General features: G+C 44.1%; 1 protein-coding gene across 1 annotated transcript in view; it reads left to right on the top strand.

The window, feature by feature from the left end:
• The window catches only part of LOC138488505 (alpha-aspartyl dipeptidase-like), a 169,393-nt gene that overhangs the window by 90,266 nt on the left and 57,840 nt on the right, over positions 1–21,287 (top strand). The window contains exon 3 of the mRNA XM_069615529.1: positions 14,462–14,536. Coding sequence (XP_069471630.1) covers positions 14,462–14,536 — 75 coding nt within the window. The remainder of the gene's footprint in view (positions 1–14,461; positions 14,537–21,287) is intronic.

Genomic DNA, 21,287 nt, shown 5'->3' with positions numbered 1-21,287 from the left:
CTTTATTTTCTTATGCTGACAACTGTGCCTATGTTTGTTTTTGGAAATGTGGCAACAGTGCTGACAGAGATGTTTAGCCCCCAGGTAACCTTTTAGATTGATTACACCATAGAAATTGTAGTTGTGGTGTAAAACATACAAAGTGTTTCTGACTGTTTTAGCTGTTAGCGGAAAATACCGCCAGACCCCATTGTTAAAGTAGTGCAGCTTGATGGGTCTATCAAAATATTCCTTAAAGAGAGATAGCTGTCCAAACCCTAGCAGAGTGTCCGTCGGGAGCCCTAGCTCTTCGTGTACTTGAAGAGCTTTCACGCGTAAATCGCCATCTGTTATGCTCCGTGGCTCAATTAAACCTATGAGACTAGACACCAGGCAGAGATTTAAGGGCCTTTGATCAAAATTTAAGAACCATCTGCCTTTGGATTTTATGATGTGGCATTGCCGAATTTTGCTTCAAGGTTTATAAACACTGCCGGAACGTGATCTGACAACTAGCGCCACTATTCTTAGCATAAATTCTCTAGAAATGGTAAAATGCAGAATGTATCAAGAGGGGATTGTCTTGTAAACAAGTGTCTGTTTAAACCCTTGGCTTCAATTCTTATTTGGACAAAATCTTTAGGGCCGATGGCTTCCACAATCTGTTGAACCAGCCCAAAGCCTCTTTTATGACCGTTAGTCCATGCCCCAGAGAGCGCAACTGGTCCAAGTTCATGAATCTAGATTCCTCATAATACTCAACAGCTGAGAATGCTTTATAACTTCTTTGATAGGTCTGCACCCTCTCCAACTAGATTGGGGACTCTGGTGTTTGGGGGGTTGGTGGCGGCGGTGTGCTAGGCTGATCGTGTCTGGATATAAACAAGCTGGCCTTTTTAAAGATTTTAAATATCTGATGCCTCTGAGTTCGGGACCTGGCCCATTTTAAGTTTTGAGCTGGGTCTTTGGGACAGCGGTGAAGCGAGTATCGGCCCCCACTCTGAACAATCAGTTTGTCTCTGACAATGTGACAGTGGTTGTGTTTTTAATTTCACCGGCGCCCCTGGGACACAGGGGGATGTGTGTTTGGTCTTGATTTGTTTTATGTTTTCTAATAACACACTGGGTTGAGGGGTGTCATTAGTTACTAGTCATAACTCTTTGCACTAGTCTGGTATGTTTGATAATAGGGATATTCAGAGCGGGTATTGACAGGGGAGCAGCTGACGTAGGACCCACTATCACTGTAGTAGCCCCCCGGGTCTCTGTGGGATAGCAGATGCAATGTGATTTTCCGAATTCGTGAGATCCTTGGGGGATATTGTGCTGTTGTCAACCTGTGGAGACGGGTCTAGTGCGGTGTCAGGCTGCGCACCTGTGGATGTTTCACACAATGCACAACAAGGCAACACTGTGACTGGTGTTCTGGGCTCACCAACTGCCCCGTTGCCTAGCGGGTATCTGGCTGCGGCCCTATGGCTGTTTCACAAGTTCCCACTGATAAGGCAATATTATCACCCCTCAAATGTTTTATTAGCGTAAAAACTGCCCCTTCATATCTTCAAAAGTGCCCTGAACCATATATTGTACAATCGCCTTCTTTTTGCAGTACAGTTTTTAACTTTGTTTTAAAGTGGGTTCTTTGACCACCTCCATTTTGAGTTTCTGCATTGGCCCCCATGTTTTACTACCAATATTACTGATACCCGGCTCATGAACATCAAATACAGACACTGTCATATAACCCTGTTGTTCAGTTGTACCAACAGTATCACTAGCCAGAATTGTGAGGGGGAGGGGGGGGGCGTTAGGATGTGTTTCAATGGCTGTATCACCGCTAGTGTGCGATGTTGATGGAAGCTCAGGGAGGTGCATGGGCCTGAGGCTGAACACTTACCACCTAGTCATTTGCAATGTTAACAATCCCAAACTGTATTCCTCCCCATCATTGTGCAGCACACTCCTCTCTTGTGTACCAACAGGCACAATATTAAAAACCCCAACACTGTATTCCTCCTCATCCCTGTGCACACTCTCCTCTTGAGCACCAGCAGGAGTAATATTAATAACGTCAGCATCATGAAAGTCAAAAGTTTTGTTTCACTACCAATGCTAACAAGGCCAGCATCCTTAAGAAGCGCCTGAAGGGCTGTATAACAATTAGTAGACATGGGGCCACATTACAGGTCTGGTGGTAACCGTGCCGGTGATAGCGATGGGTTACAGCTGGACCTGTAAATATTTACCAGCACCTGACTTCCCTGTAACACCGGGGGATTACAACCCGGCGGACCGGAAAGTCAGGTGCTGGCATATTGTAAGTCCCCATTCCCATAGAGTCCTATCAGACTCCTATCAGACTCTATGGGAATGGGGACCTCGGAAGCACCAGCACCGTTGTTAACGGTGCCGGTGCTTCCGTGAAAACTCTGCTGACGGGTGCCATCCCACCCAGCAGGTCGGACCTGCCGGGCGGCAGGGCACCCACCGGGCAGAGTTGTAGTGTGCTGGTTCGGAAACAACGGTGCCGGTAACCTTACCGACACCATTGTTTCCATACTGGCACACTCATAATGAGGCCCATAGTGTCTGAAAACTCCAGCGGCAGTGGTGTGCCACTAGCTTGCACCCCATTCCCCTGCAAAGCAGTCATCAACGCATCCAACTCGTTCAATGTGTTAATATGTATAACAGCAGTAACATCCAGTTGTACAAATCCCATGCCACCTCACCCACTACCACCGCCCGAGTGTCTTCCTGCAGAGGCGGTGCAAGCTTGCCCTGTTGGATAGATATATTGGCACACCCCTGCTCCCGCTTCAACACTAGTCTGGCCTGCAGTTGTACATTATTAAAGCAGGTTTTCACCCCCAAACCAGTGGGAGGTGTGCCTAAAGCTGCTGGTAATACAGGGGCCCTGAACCCCGCCCTCAATCATGCCAGGGGGAGGGGCAACTCCATGTACAGGGTTTGAAACCAGCCTGCCCCCTCTTCCGCTACAGAGTTGGTGACATGTTAAATGTGCTACCCCCGTTGCCCGGCCCTTAGTGCTGGTAGAACACATGGGGGCGCTTGACCAGGCAGAACCCTGGCACAGCACAAAAAACATAATAGCCCCCCTGGATCTAATACACTGCTGTGATTCATTGAGGCCCCCAATCCAGCCATGCCCATTCCCACGTGTGAAGAGAAACCTTGCTGCGTTGAGCCCGCCAATCCGTTGGGTCTTGCAAGAGGCTGCAACCCATCACTGCCCGTTGCTGATCTGGCAAAAACATGCACCCCATCCTCGGATCACCAGAACATCGGGTATGGTGCATCAGCCTGACAAATCTCCATAAATCCAATGGGTGACGCTTGTCGGTTGCCACAATCCACATCCAGAGACTCGGTCTGCTGCACCATCCAGTTGTTGGAAGACATGTCGGTTCTAAATAGAAAGAATATGGAATCAGAATAGAACACCTTTTGCATAGAAAGACTTCCATCAATACATGACACAACACCAACATCTCAAACCCGTTGTAACACCTCAGCACAAGTCCCCTCAAAAAGGGCCTGTATATCAATAAATACAGTATCACATGCCCTTAGCTGCATGTGTCTAATACATTAAAGCACATGTGTTAAAATACACCCCCAAACCTACCTTTCTTTGGTGGTGTTGAAATAAACTCTGAATAATCAGCAGGCGTGTCTACAGACACACTCAAATCCAGCCAGAATTACCAAACACAGGCAAGCAATACCCTGGTGGAGTTAGAGACCCCCTTTTAAGGGGTGAAAACACATACCCTTTCCTGTCCATTTTTCTTTTCAACACACAGATTATCTGAACTCATGTATGGGGCTTGTAACACATCTAACTTCAGCTGTTTCCTGGTCCAAGCGGTTTCCTGGGTAAAGTGCCACTTTTCTTATCAACATATAAAGATTTCCTGAACTCATGTATGGGTTTTGTAACACATCTAATTTTAGCTGTTTCCTGGGTCAAAGCTGTTTCCTGTGTCCAGTGCCATTTTTATTATCAACAGAAGCACAGCATTCTATTTCCTGCATACTCAGCAAGAATTAGAGAGTGGCACTATAGATTGTGAATAGTTAGCTTCCTATATCCTTATAGCAACATCTCAAATGAAGTTCATAAGTTAAAAATAGCCTTGCTAACTATGTTTGGGCTTAGTTGATAAACCATGTCTGTGTGTAGTTTTATGGGTGGTGTGTTCATACAGCTGCTGTAGAACATTGTGTATTCGGGCGAACTAAATATAAAGATCCCTGTGCTTTCTGCTGGTGTGGATAGAATACTTCTCTGTGAGCCAGCACATTCCTAGTATTCGACAAGCCATGTCATAGATAAAAAGGAAAAAGCAGTTTTTTTCAAAGCTGATGAGCGCCTCCATTTCCATATCACAGCTGCTTGTTGGGTCACAGAGGGACTCATGGAAGCTGTGCACGAAAGGTGCTGTAGATTCAATAAAAACAATAGTTTTACTTTTATACAGGGTCTAGCAAGCACACTTTACTTATAAAGCGAACTGATTTTCATTATTTCAAAGCCAATAGTTCTGGTCTTATGTATTAGCACTATAAACCACACTTTTCTTGTAAGGGATCAACAATTTGCTAAGGGGTAAAGAAACAGTTTCTATATTTTGTAATCACACCGTGTGAGTTTAGACAAAGAGTAGAACTCTGTTGTTGTTCCAGCTGTTTTTTTTAATTCTCGCATATAATTTTACAGGCTCTTAAAACCCATGCCATAATATATTTCAGCCAGCTGCAGGCCCGGTTGGGGCTCACATGATAACTGCTCAAACGAGAAACATAACCAGATATTATAAAGAACTATTTTTTATTAACATTTAAAACAATTGTCATTCAGATTTTATTTGCCTTAAAATACGAAAACCGTCCTAGTCTCTATTTATAGGTCGATCATTTTATATCAAAAAGATATAAATCCAAGCCAGTGTCATTGATATTATAACATTTTTTATATTGAGTTTATAGCAAGATTCAATGTTACAAAGTGATGCAGCAAACGCAATACCCTGTATAAAATTCATGTCATCGATACAATATATTGAAGTTACATCCACTTCCTATATGTGACATCATCAATGCGTCACTCTACAAAACTTCGACCGAGCAACATCGTTGAGCGCTGCTCCCATCTTTATATAGATGTTATATAACATTTATATTCACTTTATATCAAAACTGATATAAAATCCAAAACACTTTATATCCAATATAAATTGGATATAAAATCGATAAACATTTTTTATATAATTTATATATCAAATTTATATTAAGTTTATATCAAAGCACATCAACAGAGGGAGAGACGAAGACCGGAAGCAGGGGGAATGACCACCTGTCAAAATGTAGCATTGTATAAAAGGGGTCCTCCTTCTACCACTTTGGAAGTATACTATACATGTAGAAAAGCATACAGTAAACATATATTTCATTATTTATAAAATCCCTGACAGAACCTTGATGGCCAAAACAAAAAGCGTATTTCTTGGATCGATGTAGACTTTTGGTATTTCCGTTTTCCCCTTTTCAATTTTTTTCTTACTCAACGGTGTGTATATTTATGTTTCACATAAACCCAACAACTCCAGCACCACTTTGAGGCTATCATTATGTAAGGAAGGCATGGTATCAAAGTAAGACGGACACAAGTGACCACAGTTCAAGGGTGTTTATTGAACTTTCAAAGGGGTGTGATGAACGCCAATCTAAATCTAAGTTGGAGCAAGCTACAACCATCAAATAATAAAGAATGCAGTCGTTGTGGGATCTTGTCAAAATAAAAGGGCCTATACTAAAAATCCTATTGCCAGTCCTTATCGCTGATTTACAAATAGCGTGGGGGAATGTAAAAAAAAAAAAAAAGAAAGAAGTGTTCACAAAATAAGTAAAAATGTGTGGAACGTTGGCCTCCCTTACCCACGTTTTCAGCACGGGGCAATGCGGTTCACTCGAACCAAGCACACACTCTGACTTCCTTGATACAAGGACACAGTTCCAATTCTCTTTTGCATCAAAGTCTCTTGAGTCTGAGGGCCTGATGTACAAAACAAAAACAGGAAGTTCTTTCCTTCTTATAATTATATGATTTGGATGTCTTTACCTGGATCCCCCTCAGCCAGGCTCAGATCCCTTCTTCATATTCAATTAGTCTCCCTCAGCCGTGCACGGACCAATTGTAGTTCACTTTATACCTATCAAAGACTTTCTAATGTGCGAAGGGTTTAGCTCCGAGCCTGAGAAACCTAGAAAGATAAACCGCAGCGTTTTCAAACACAACCGCGTTGTGTTTCTGCCTGCTGTGGCTATCACTTTGGGTCTCCGGTGCTCCTCCAGGAGAGCACCGGAGACCCAAAGTGAAAGCAAAGGCAGGCAGAAACACAACACGGTTGTGTTTACATACCGCTGTGTTTCTGCCTAAATCTGCTTTCCCATTTGGGGCTCTAGGGCTCCCCACTACGCGGTTGTTTTCCGCAATGCTAAATGCTGCAGTGTTTCTGCCTAAATTAGGTTTCGGAGGTCTCGGAGGAGCCTGAGCAACTTAGAAAGAAAAACCGCAGCGTTTTCAAACACAATAACGTTGTATTTATGTTTGCGGTCGCTTTTGAAGCGACCGCAAACATAAATACAACGTTTTTAAAGCTGCGGTTTTATTTCTAAGTTTTCCGGGCTCCTCCAGCCCGGAAAACTTAGAAAAAAAAACGCAACTAGTGCTTATTTTTAAAAAAAAATAAATAGCACTTACCGAGATGCAGCTGCAGCTTTTCTGCCTGTAGTCTCTGGTCCGCGTCCTCTGAGTCCCGGCACCAATGAAGGAAAAGCCACCCAGTGGTAGCTTTTGTTTACGATAGCTGGCTGGCTTTTCCTTCATTAGTGCCGCAAAAGCCTGCACAGGCGCGCAGCCATTTCACAAAATGGATGCGCCCATGTGTTTGCTTTTTCAATTTTTGAGCTTGAATTGCTCAAAATTTTACATAGGGACTTCGAAAAAAAAATGCCAATCTTTTTTTTTATGTTGCCTATCTATTTTTGAAATAAACATTTTTGGGCGAACCATTCCTTTAATTTTGTTTTGAAAAACATATAGGTCACTGGTTCACAAATCTTTGGAACACTTGTACTGTTATAAGCAGAAAGATTATGGAACTGTTGTACAACATCATAACATGTTGCAGAAGTGATAACAAAAGAAAAATGCAGATGGCCACCCCTTTTGTTCAAGAATTTGCAGAGGGAACTTTCCAAATCTCTCATAGCAAAACTCTCAAGACTGAAATGTGTTTTGACATAAGAAAACAATATAAAAAGTAATCTAGGAAGACCTGCCTTTTTTCCCATTCCACCCGCTTAGGAGTCTACTCACTCTTCCTCCTAACCCTTAACAAATGTTGCTTCATGGTAGCACCCCGCTCCACATTTTCATTAGGGTCAAAGATCCACTATTTTTATTTAAATTACACATCTACATCTGATCCCCACCTATTACGCTGTTAGTTCAGGAGAGTGTGAACTGCCATTTCATTATGTTTCTAACCCTCTACCAGTGGACTGAGTCCTCTATACAGCATGAGAGCCCCTTTGATAGCAGTGCAAACATGCTGAGGCTGTGTGTGTCCCAAAAGTGGATCTGCTTCCCAATGGTGAGGCGAAAACCTGCTTTGTGGGCTACGCAACAGGAGTTGCAGAGCATCCACCTAAATTCTGCAGTCAGGAAAGAGGGTATTCCAAAATCAGCACCAATTTTGGACTGACTCCAAAAATAGGGGACACATTTGATCCATACTCCCTGGTCTAGTAGAGCAAAGTCAGATTGATTTTGGCAGCGTTGTCTGGCATTTCCATCGAATGCCCAGGTACTAACATCACATGTCAAGTATTCTGTGACAAATAAAAGGTTTTCGTCTCTTCGCCCAGGCTAGGGAGGTGAGCCCACTCCGCAGGACTCTCCCTAGGGGCCTGTTCAAGTGGGACCTCACTGAGGAAGAATCCCCCTTAGTGGACAAGGACTCATGTTCCCATGGGGCACTCCCTAGACCATCCACCCTAATGGTGTATATGGGATTGCCAATCATAAAGGACATTGTAAGCTCCAGGGACTTCGCTGAAGACAAAACTAAAATATCCCATTGTGCACAACAAGGAGGATCTGTCTCTTTAAGGGGAGATGTACACTTACCTGGGACGAGGCTGGTGGAGAAGAGTATGGCGAGTAGAGGTGAAGCATGACCAGAGAGAGAACAGTTTAAGCAGGGGAAGCCCCCTGACGAGGTGACGCCAGGAGAAGGCAGAGCCACGGAGAGCCGCAGAGCCCATGATTTTTGCAGGGTTCCTGGGCAGCAGAAGGAAACGCAATAAGTTCTGCATTTCTGAGGAGAGAGCAACAAAGAAGAAGGGAAGCCTTATCCCCCTTGTGGCATGACCACAAGGACTTTGTGGTGGGCAGCCCACCCATCGAACAGAACCAAAACCACCAAGCAAGTGAGCCCACAAGCGACTCTGTGACCTGAAGTCCGACGTGGCCGCATAGAAGAAGAGAACCCAGGGAGAGATACTGACACCAGTAAAAACATGAGCAGCAAAGTAGAGGAAGAGTAACTGAGCAAGCGGCAAGCCCGAAAAGGTTCCCCTGCCAGCACATAGGTTACAAGGAGAACAGCAGTGCCGGGAGGCTGCCAGATAACCGCTATCTAAGAGGAGAAACTAGTCTCACTGAAATTGAAGAGATACTGAAAATAACGCCAGTAAAGTGGAACTGTATGAATGTAACCAAAAGAATAATGAATACGCCTGAGAGAATGGATACCAAGAGAAACTCGCCTCAGTGAAAGTGACGAGTCCCTAAATATAACACAAATAAAGCTGAACTGTACTAAGGTGATCCCGAGAATAGTGAATACACCTGAAAGAGAAGATGTTAAGAACTGAAGACAAACACCCTGGGAAGAAGGGTGGGAATCTAAAGGGGAACTGACGTCAAGTGAAGTAGGCCAGAGACGAAGTGTTCAAACTTTTCCATGCCAGGAAAGGGAAAGGCTCACAATGCTACAAAGGACAGACAACTTAAAAAGGCCAGAACTACAGAGATCAGAAAGGCATATATGCCTGGGAGAGAGTATAAGAAAAAGAATTACAAAGCCTTGTGAAATGACTAGCCCAAGATTCGAGAGCCTAAGTACATTATAAAAGAACTACAGGACCTTGTCCAGAAGGTGAGAAGAGACTATCTGAAGATATCTTACCAACGAGAACTATGGTACACATAGAGACATTGCCATAAGAGAAAAACCAGTAGGAAGAGACGCTTTCCTAGTATAATTTAGGTTAGTCAAATAATGGTAGGGTCAGTTAGAATTAGTTTTGAACGGAGGACATCTTCATTTCGGAATTCCTGATGACAGACTAGCACAGTCAGTTATTTATATAGGCAGGTAAACCCCTATGGTAAACCAGATTACTTATTTAGGTTTTCTTGTTGTCAACAAACAACATCTAACTTTGTAAAAAATAAGTTGACACTTCGAATGGGATGTCTTATAGCCCAAATTAAAATCATTATCCATAAATATCGGCGTTATTCTATAAAACTATTAATTACCTTCTATACATCAAAAATAATTTGTAGTAGGACATACAGGCTTGAGATGTTGATGATTCAAAACTGGAAATTGTTAAATACTCTGGTTTGGCACTCAGTTTGGAAGCTACCTCCCTTCATTCCCAGTTGTTGCAGGATGGCATTTGGGTTTAGAGCTTGGGTTTCTATTGTTAATTGGAATAAGCTGAATCTATTGTTTTAGATCTGCTCTGCTTAAATAACACTGTACTTGCTACATTAAAAATGCTGATGGATTCATGCCAGGTGAAAGCTCTTCAACACTTTACTTGTTCATGTGAAGAGCTTCTGCTAGATTTAAACCTCAAAAGAGTTAGTGCATGAAGTGATCCTATATTATTAAAACAAAGTTTTGGCAGCAAGATACTATATTGACTGATATTTAGATCTTTACCTGGACTCTCTTGCAGAATTATAAATCCTTGGAAGAATAAGTGAAACATCGTCCTCTAATTAAATACCTCAAGCACTATTAATTAATTCCGATCAAATACCCTGTGCACTATTAATTAATTAATTCTTCTTTTATAATGTGCTCAATATCGGAGACCAGTCTATAAGAACAGGACAGGGATTCAAGCCTGTGTTGCTCTGCTAACAAGACAAAGGCATTGCCCCTGAGCTACCCTCCCGGCCCACTATCTGAGAAAACTTCCATAACTGCTTTTTCTGAGTTGGTTTATGGGATTTTGTTTGAATTTATTGGACAATTTAGCATCAAGAAGAATTGAAATTGGTCACCAATATTGTAGGATTTTTAATCATCCTCTACAGATTTTGAAACACTTCACTCTCCAGTGCAAAGGCTTTCGAGGGACCTGACAAAAATACTTTTAACGTTTTGTCCCTTACTTTGGACCTAATTTAAAGAGAGATTTTCCCCATCCTAAGAGAAAATTGTTTCTTTTTTTTAAAAAAAAGACAGGAAAAACGTTTTGGGGATTGTACAATATTATTTATATGGTGTTTTAATTGAGGGTATTGTATTGTAAGTGTTATCTATAGTTACATTGTATGTGTATATGTTGCAATAATTAAATGCATTTCTTATAGATGTGTATTAACTGTTTGCTTGGAAGACACATTGTGAAAGGTTTTAGTTTTAAACCAAGCACAATAAATAGCTAATACAAACAGTATAACACCCCACAATATATTTGTAATAAAGAGATGTTCAGGAGCAAATTCCAATCATTACCATGTTACTCTCAGTTGAACTCAGAATTAAATATATACTTTCAAAAGACGGTCACTATGCTGTACCAGCTGGTTTGGGACAATGCATCACCTCAGGAGTAAATTTCCAGAGAAAACGTCTGCATGGATCAAGACCACACAGATGCATATAAAAAGCAGGGTTGCTTGTACAAAAAAGAGTTGACCATTGGTTCCATAAATGTAAAGGTCCTCAAGTGAATATATTGTACACCTGCCAAAGGTACAGACCTGGATGCAACTGATAAGTGCCCTAGATGCAGTGCACATAAGCCAGGATGTATCTATTAATAGTGAAGAATTGTATCCTCATGATATGGATTTGGACTGGATTTTCACAAGACCCAATGATAATGAATAGAAGGGCTCTTCAGAACACTGTAACATCACAACTATCTCCTCTGCATACAAGATAAAGACAGCACTGTTATGACAGGTGGGTTAAGCACAGGAATGCACTGAGCTGTATTAGTTGGATGGCACGAATCATGAAATGTTAATATGAAAGTGAAATCAGTGCTGCACATAGATAGTTCACATGGAATCCGATGTCATGATTCTTCTGCTTGGTTATTAAAAATAAGTATGCAAAAACGACAATTTTATGGGTTTCTATTCAAACTGTTCTGCAATAAATTATTCACTGTTTAGTAGCAAGCGGTACATATCGGTTTGTCGGCACATTTGATAAAATACAATAAATTGACATCATATAAAAATGAAGGCTGATGGGGAGTGGGCAAGATGGCGGTGGTGCGGGAGCATCCTTATTGAGGTCTGAAATCGCCTTGCTTGTTCGGTGGCTTTGATGGTACGAGCGTGCCCTGAGTAAAGCTAGCAGAGCGTTGGACGGTCCAGAGGTGGGCTCCCACAGTTGCCGTGCATTGTGTAAGATCGGTGCTAGTGGAGGACTGAGAAGAGGGCCATGCCTGGAGGCGCTGTATGGGCCAGTTGAGGAGGCATTCCGCGTTTCCCATGGGAGCTTGGTCCTGGTGGCAGTCTTGCCGCCTGCGCTCCCACTGCAAGAAGTGTGACGGTACAGTATGGAGGAGGTAGGCGACCGAGCACACCATCTGACTAGCGGGAGCCTTACCTGAAGTGGGCAATGCTCTCCATGTGAGCAGCGAAACAGAACAGGGGAAAGAAATCTTTGGATGGGCTAGGCAGCATTAACCCCTGAAGGGCTGATGGGTTGAGACTTTCCCGACAATAGCGTGGCTGCAAACCAATTTACAGACCTAAGAATAGGCAATACCGAATAAATGGCAACCCATAATCAATGGTACAATTTTGGATCCTGCCATACGCCCAGTGTACCCTTATCTTTTTTGCACCCCGATCCAGGGCTGGCCAGTATAGGAAGGAAAAGGTGGAATGGGTACTGGTAAGAGCAAGGAAAAGGATAAAGTGGCAGACGCTGACTTCTTTGCACCGGGGGGCAGCCAACTGGGTTTTGGAGAGGCCAGATCGGCATCACCATCTCGGGACCCAGTACTAGTTGCTTTGGGCCACATTGAGAGATCAATAACGTGGATGGAAAAAAGTTTGACAAGCTTAATGAAAAAGTGGTGCAACTGGGGATGAGAATCTCTACTCTTCAGCAAAGAACTGCAGAACTGGACCAGCAGTCAGCTCAAATTTCCCTGATGGTGCAACAAATGGGGAACGAAGTGAAGGCGCTCATTAAAGGGAATGCAGTGATGGAATTTAGGCTGGATTAGCTCGAAAATGTGGTGTGAACCAAGCAGATATGAGTTATTGGTCTCCCAAGAGGAGATGAGGGGGGATGACCGATTGCCTTTGCTACAAACTGGCCCCAAGACCTGCTTGGAGTGGAATTGCAGAAATACCCCATTTATACCCCACAAGTGCTATAGAATTAAAAATTAAGGTGCGAAGAAGAATCTAGAGTCGACTATTGATCCAACGCTTATTGTCAAATTGTTTGATGCCTGAGACAGAGAAAGGCGTTTAAAAGCAGCATCCTTAAAGAACCAGATGATGTACCAAGGTCACAAGGTTCTCCATTTACAGACTTGGCACCTGGAACCAAGAAGAGGCTATAGAGCTCAGTGCACTCAAGAAACCCTTTCTGTTGCGTGGAACCAAGGCAGGGCGTCCACGAACGGCAAGGCTCAGGGTCACGTGGAAAGACAAAGCGTATATCTTTTGGGAGGTGGAGAAGGCAGAAGAGCTTTTGAAATTGGTCCCTGAGTCCAACCCTATGATCAACGAGAAAGGATGAAGCACTGTGAACATTGGAGGTTAAGTTGTTGAACATTCAGGGAACTTCAGGACTGGGCTTTGCAGCTTCTTTAATCCTATTGGGTTCTTGAGATTGAGCGAATTCTTCGAGTTGGTAGCCCTTAGCTGTTTAGAGGTGGAGGCTGGGGAACAACTGGGGTTGGGGATGTCGATGGGTGCCACACACAGTATGTGATGTAGAGTGGGGGGGCATATGGGGCGTGTACAGTATACTGTGTTGTAGGCCATGTAAGGTTTTGTGTTTTTATCTATTCAGCAGTGTGAACAGGGCACAATCTAGTGTAGCTCTTAAAATGCATCCGCCACCAGGACTCAAAAGTGAATTGCATGTTTTTCTCCCCCCATATTAATGAGGACTTCCAGAGAGGCCCCAGAATGTCTGTGGATTGGGGGAACGGGTGTTCATGTATTTCGACTAACTGATGGTGAGGCCTCACGCTAGGAGGGCTTTGCTCCTGACTTGTTATGAAGCTTTAAAATCAAATAAAAAGATGTTTACAAAATAAAAGAAATGCTGATATTAAGGATAAATCCACCAAAAACACGTTCAATACCACATGTATAACTTTGACATAAAATATAAATGATTTAGCAATGCCACTCATAAAGACCTCAGATGTGGCATAAGGAGGACTCTGCTGTTTCCCCAGCTACTGCACTGCAAGATCTATTCTTTTGCAGTTTGTGCAAACCGTTCCAATAGTCCATCTTCAATACATTTCGGTCTAGACTATAGACATGATATCCTTTCGCAGGACATAGTCAAAATGTTCAGTATTAACTTAATTGATAATAGGCCTGGTTTAGGAGAGCTTGTTATCATGCAACGGTTCTCTGCTATTACTGTCCCCATGGGCATGCTAGAGGAGGTGTCAGTTCTAATTTTGGCTTCTTCTCATATTGAATCCTCCTGGTCAAATCACATTAACTCTCTGTACTTCTGCTCCAATTTCTGCCCAAATGTGATGCACTTATAAATAGGATAAAGAACAGTTTTGAAGGTTTATATTAAACAATTTTCACAAGGGACTAGAAGAATATTAAAAGCTTTAGTTTATATTGGAGAAATTGTGCTAATTCCATTTCATGTCAGCTGCCATGTTATTCAGCAATCATAATTCTCTTTCTATGTCTACACTACATGAATGTCTAATCGGAATTGGACAGACTTCACCCAATGACTATATAAAGGTTCCTTGTTTGCTTAACATATGAAAAACCTGTGGTGTCGAATAATGTTTTTATGCAGCAAAATATGAGAATAATTGGCCATTTGATATCATCCCTTGACAGTGTCATTGCAAACGACATCTACAAAAAACATATTTTCTATTTTGTGTTTTTAAGGATATGGCCTGGACAGTATTCATGAATCCTCCAATCCTATTGAAGCTGTGAGAAAATCAGAAGCAATATTTATTGGTAAACTTGGTTTATGGCTTTATAACCAGTGCACTTGTTAAGTCTTATTGTTAATGGAATTCCATGCAATCATGATGTGCACGTATTGTGTCCATCTGAGTAATAGATATTTTCTAATTGCTGTGGTTTGTTGCTTATGTTATTATTGTAAGCCATGTTTTGGGGACTGATTTCGGAGGCAAAAAACTAATCGTACATTTTTTTCAAAAAGCCTTTCTCGTTGAGTACAATGTTTAGGTATTTGTATGCATTACAGATCACTTTTAATAGTATGGCACGTAACAAAGTGGGCTATGCAGCATCTAATGGATAGTAAAAGTATTTTCCAAGGGCCCCATTACAAGTTTGGGGGTGCAGGGAAAAAGTGGCAGTAATTCGGTTATGCCACTTTTCCTGCACCTCAAAATTATAATTTTGGGGCATTTACTGCTGATGGAATTACTGCAGGGTAAATCTGGCGATTTTTTAGGGAAAAGAGACGGATTCACCTCCAGCTTGCTGTTGGGGGTAAACCCTCCACTTTACCTCCAAAAATGAGATTTACTGTGCAGTAATTCCACCAGCGGTAAATCTACCCAAAATCCCCCTGCACTCATATGGACTCCAACATTAGGGAATTACCACCACATGTAATCTTGTGGTAACTCCACAGGACCAAGTGGCAGTGCCAGTAACTGCCGGAATACAGCCAAACTCATAATGAGGCCCGAATATTTATATCTAGCTCCTGGAATGTTACGTCAGCCAGCCTCCCAGCCAAACATGGATTTGGATCTCCTGGTAATGCCTCCCAACCCGGGAATTGTCACTTAAAAACATACTATTAGCACCCAGAATGGAATATTGGAATCTTGGGAGCCAATCAGAATTTAAGCCTTCTGGGCATTATTCTTCAGTGTGACCATGAATCATGATGGTTCTCAGGATACCACTTGCCACACAGAGTGCATTGAGTTCCCCCCACCACTCCACTCCTACCTTTTGGATCTACATTTTCACCTGGAACTTTGTTTGTTGCTGCCTACCTCATGCTCCCATTCTGCCTTCTCCCCACTACCACAATCCTGCTCTGTTAAACTTAGGGGTCAAGTTCTAAAAAGAAAAGTGGGGGGACTCATTAAAATACCAATAGAATGTGGCATCACCAGAAATTAGCATATGAAAGAGACCTCTGAAAAAAGTGGGGGGGAATCAGTCCACCCTCGTGTGCACTCGACTTGACCCCTGGTTACACTGCTTGCACAGTGGCCCAAAAAAGACCAAGTTCTTTTCTGAAGCACAACAGTAATCTGCATGAAAAACAATAGTTTAACAATTCTAAAGCTAGTTGTGCAGACAAACCATTGCCCACTATACTCACTGTCACAAGGGATCATAAATTAGGCCAAGACTAATTTTCAGAAGATGTAACAGGAGGAAAAATAACTGGAAAAAAAAAGAGACGGAGGGTAGCCAACTCAAAAACCTCAGGTCTTAACATTGGCCGTAGTGTCCCTAAATTCAGAGTAAGCAGGTCTTATCTTTTCTTAAGATTCTTGCAATAAGGCTTTGTTGGTAAATGTAAGTCAGGTTTCAGGGCTTCCACATTCTCCTTCTTCCAATCCCTCTAGCTTTAGGAGTTTATGCACCCTTAAGTCTTGCTCAGGTGTAAGTTTGTTTCTGTACCTACTGGTCTTTTCACAAGTCTGCTGGGCCTCAGGTATTCCCACACTGTCTTTACTCTCCATCAGTCTCTCAGTCTTAAGGCTCTGCTTCAACTTTGAGGCAAAACAGATGCTTTTGTAGGGGTTCCGATCTTGTCCAGAAACTTTGGAAGAACTGGAGAAATCCTCCCCAGGGGCATTAGGCAGAAGTGGGGAGACTATACTATCTGTATCTTTCTCAGAAACTTAAGGAAAGCTCCCTGACACCGTAAACACTTAGAATCTTCGCTCTTAGTGGCCTAAGTTTGCTGGTCATGACCCTCTTTGCCGTTGTGCCATGCGCTCATACCTACTCCCTTTTTAAGACCTGCCCCTTTTAGACAGACACTTTTCTTTAGCCAGCCTCCTTGGGACTTCACAACTCTCCATGTACTCCTCCTGAACCTCTCACCAGCACCTCTGCTGCTCAACAATTGCCATCAGATGTTGACAACCTCCTACCTTTTTTCCTTTGCCACCTCCTCATTGTTCTTCCAAACCACCACTTCCTAAGGTTCACAAACCTCCTCCTCAATTCAAGTTCACCCTCTTCCAGTTTTTTTCTCTTCTCAACCAACCTTCTACCCCCTTCAGTTGTTGCTCGCTTTCCTCCCTAAACTCTACTTCCACCTCCTTTTGATGTTGCACTCTCTGCTTCTTAAAGCACCCCTTCCATTCTGAAAATGTCTGCTTCTACTCTCCAGGCTCCTTTTTTCTTTTGAAATCCTTCTTCTCTCCAACCGTCTCTAAAATCTCTCCACTAGCTCCTTCTCCAAACACCCACACTGATAACCTGAGAGCCTGGGTTTATATAGCCGGTAACACCACCCAGTGTGCTGGTCACTAAGTGAGGGTCTGCCAACCCGTTAGGAGATGGCATTGCTAGTGGGTAACACATTAACCAGGGCTCATTACTTGATCAGGAAAGACTTCTAAGCCTCAAAATAGTTTGTCTGCCATCTTGGATTCTACACAGGTCATTGCAGGCAAGGAGTCAAGGGAGTCATGCTGTTTCAGTCACTTTGGGGGTTGCCGGCATTGTCCGTGGCGGTTTATAGTCATAATGTCGACAGTCAAAATGTCGACAGTCAAAATGTCGAAAAAAAAATGTCGAAAAATAAAATGTCGACTTTTTTTTTCAATGCATTTTTTTTTTATATGGGGGGGGTTCCCCCCCAACCGCCCTTTTTTAATTTTTTAAAAAAATTTTTTTTTAATTTTTCCCTTTTTTTTAGCTCCCAAACCCCTAAAATAAATATATAATTAAAAAAAGAGAAAGTCGACATTTTTTTGTCGACATTTTTGTCTGTCGACATTTTTTTTTCGACATTATGACTGCACACCGTCCGTGGCATTCCTGGTCTCCTGCAAACATGCTCCACAGGTCATGTTGGACTCATTTGTGAACTCCTATGATATGCAGGAGTCCACGAGTGAGGTTGTTCAGGAGCTTGCAGAGAAACTCTCAATGTCTCTTCAAGGTACTTTTAGGTGCCCTCGACACATGGTGGGGGGAGAATTTGAGCTTTCTTGAGGGAGTGGTTTGTCACTACTTCAGATATGGGAGCATTACAGTTTCCCAGATGTATTGTCTCCCTTTCCCCAGGAAACCCCTAAACAATTCACTGCCTCTGAGAATTGGCCATCCAGCTCCTTCCCTTCTGGAGGAAATTCATACCCTCTACCTGAAGGCGAACATAGAGTTGGTTCCTGCAGGCAAACAGGGGAGGGGGTGGTATTCCCCATACATTTTGGCTCCCAAAAAGGACAATAGTGCTGATCCCTTCTTGTACTCCTAAACAAGGTTCTAAGGAAGGGTATAATGTGCTGACGCTGGCACAAATCCTTCAAGCACCAGACCTCCAAGTCTTGATAAGGCCCAGGAAGTACCAGTACTAGATTCACATCTTTCCGTATCTGGACGATTGGCTCATCAGAGCTTGCTCTCTGGAGCAGGTGGTTTCACATTTTCATCTCACCTGCCACCTACTACAAAGCCTGGACTACTTCTTGAACTTTAACAAGTCGCAGGTGACACAGTCCCAAGATCTCCAGTTCATCAGAGCGGTCCTGGATATTCGCTGGGAAATGCTTTCCCTCCTGTGGACAGTGTCAAACATTTTTCAGATGGTAAAATGGCTCCAGTATGCCAACTTTCTACCAACTTTAACCTTCCGACACCTTCTCAGACTGCAGGCATCCTAGGTTTCTTTGGTAACAGAAGCCGGATTAGGCCACTATGATAGCTTTTATTTTCTCAGTGGTCCCGAACCACGGGCAACATGTCAGACTTGCTTCGAGTCTCTACTCATGTTACGCAGGGTCTATAGGGACAACATGAAGGCATGCAAACCTTTTTGGGAACCATGGCATGAGGCTACTATAGTAACAGATGTTTCTTGAAAAGCTGGGGTACCCACCTGGGGGATCTCAAGAGTGAGCAGGATCTTATCTTTGGCAGAGACCAGGTTGCACATCAACATGCTAGAAATGTGGGCAATCAGGCCAGCCCTAAGAGCCCTCCCTCCTTCGATTTAGGGAAGACATGTCCCGATCCTGACAGACAACACAGTTGCAATGCATTACCTAAACACTGCAGGGAGTCTGGTGTCAATACCCGTGTAGGAAAACTATCCAGCCTTGGGATCTGGGCTTTAGAGAACAGCATTTTCCTGTCAGCAGCTCACTTTGGTGACTGTGGTAGCAGATGCCCTGGCCGGGCAAGGCTTTATCTCCCATGAGTAAGAGTTCTGCAAGAAGGGTCATGAGGAAACCTTTGAACTTTAGGGAACTCCTCAGGTGGATCTGTTCACCCCCAGTGCCAACAGGAAGTGCAAGCTGTTCTTCTCCCTGCAGTTTATCTTCGAAAGGGCACTTTTCATTGATTTACTTCATTCAACAGGTTCTCTGGAGATGATTGATATTCAGTACCATAGTTTGGGGTCAGATGACGTCATACTTGGATCCTTTCGACAGGCTCTTCTGGCCTTCTTGATGTCTCCCGAAGAGGACAGCTCTTCTCTCCCAATTAGGAGAGAAAGCCCTGCACCCAAACCGAAACACTCTCACCCTACATGCTTGGCTACTGAGAGACTGATACAGGGATTTGAAGTTGCTTAAAGAGATCCTGGACGTTCTCCTCTCCTCACATTGCCCGAATACCAAGGCCATCCATGGCTGCCCTTAGAAGGTGTTCTGTACTTGGTATGGGGAGGGGAATCTGGACCCCCACTTGTTCAACCTTCAGAAGTGCCAATCGCAGCAACCACGAGGCTGGAGCCGGCCCAGTGTACCAAGGCCCACAATGAGGCCCCTGTCTGCTCCCTGTCCGCTTCAGGTACGCTTCCCACCCCCCCGGTCATCTGTGATGCTTTGTGTATGCCCCCTGGTCACTTGTGATGCTGTGTGTACCCCCACACCCTCTGGTCACCTGTGATGCTGTGTGTACCCCCCACTCCCCAGTTGCCTGTGATGCTGTGTGTACCCCACCTCCCCAGTTGACTTTGATGCTGTGGTCACCCACACCTCCCCCATGGTCGCTTGTGATGCTATGTGTACCCCCCCTAGTCGTCTGTGATGCTGTGGGTACCCCCACCCCCAGGGTCGCCTGTGATGCTGTGGGTATCCCACCCCCAGGGTCGCCTGTGATGCTGTGGGTACACCCCCCATGGTCCCCTGTGATGCTGTGGGTACCCCCAGGTCCCCCCTGGTCACCTGTGATGATGTGTGTACCCCCCATAGTTGCCTGTGTTGCTGTGGGTAGCCCCCATGGTCGCCTGTGATGCTGTTGGTACCCCCCAGTCGCCTGTGATGCTGTGGTTACCCCCACCTCCTCCATGGACACCTGTGATGCTGTGTGTACCCCCCCCCCCTAGTTGCCTGTGATGCTGTGGGTACCCTAAACCCCCCAGGGTCACCTGTAATGCTGTGGGTACCCCCACACCCTCACGGTCGCCTGTGATGCTGTGTGTACCCCCCCTGGTCACCTGTGATGCTGTGTATCCCCATGGCCCTCTTGGTCACCTGTGATGCTGTGTGTACCCCCCTAGTTGCCTGTGTTGCTGTGGGTACCCCCCCATGGTCGCCTGTGATGCTGTGTGTACCCACCTCCCTCCTAGTCACCTGTGATGCTGTGGGTACCCCCCCTAGTCGTCTGTGATGCTGTGGGTATCCCCACCCCCCATGGTTGTCTGTGATGCTGTGTGTACCCCCACCCCCTAAGTCACCTGTGATGCTGTGTGTACCTCCCCCCCCAGTCACCTGTGATGCTGTGGGTACCACCCATGGTCATCTGTGATGCTGTGTGTAGCCACCCCCCCCCTAGTCACCTGTGATGCTGTGGGTACCTCCCCATGGTCGCCTGTGATGCTGTGTGTACCCCCCCCCCACCCCCCGTCACCCATGATGCTGTGTGTACCCCGACCCCCCTAGTCACCTGTGATGCTGTGTGTATACCCCCCGGTCGCCTGTGATGCTGTGTGTACCACCCCCCCGCGGTCGCCTGTGATGCTGTGTGTACACCCCCCCTAGTCGCCTGTGTAAACACCCCCCCAGTCGCCTGTGATGCTGTGTGTACCCTGAGCGCCAAGTTACAGAAATACAATGTGAAGGTGGGCACCACAGAAGTTAGGTCCTTTAATATAGATAAAGTTCATTTAGGAAAATTGTGTAATATTTTAACCTGGAGCTGCCAGTCTATGATAGATCCTGTGGCATCCGGATCACACTAAACGAATTCCAAGAAAAAGTAAGGTAAAAATACCGTACTTAAGACTGGTGCTCTCAGTTGACCTTAAATAAGGTTGCTCAATCATATATAGCTCTTGCGTAAAATAATTCAAATGTCAGACAAAATATATTTCCAAATGGTACAAAGTTTTTCCAAGAGAAATGTTTAATTCACATTTCCTGGTTTTATATCTTTCTTGATTAGTTCAGATATTGCGAGGCAACTCAAAATCGATAGGTCAATTATTAACAATAGTACATATGCCAATGCATTTCGGTCTGAGACCATCTTCAGGGCTGTACTGAAGTGAGTGTAGAATCTGCACCGTGTTAACATCAAT

The sequence above is a fragment of the Ambystoma mexicanum genome, chromosome 9 (genome assembly GCF_040938575.1).
Source record: "Ambystoma mexicanum isolate Mex_15411 chromosome 9, UKY_AmexF1_1, whole genome shotgun sequence".
Taxonomy (NCBI): domain Eukaryota; kingdom Metazoa; phylum Chordata; class Amphibia; order Caudata; family Ambystomatidae; genus Ambystoma; species Ambystoma mexicanum.
The sequence above is the reverse complement of the archived record's forward strand: the minus strand, read 5'-3'. Positions and strand labels throughout refer to the sequence as shown.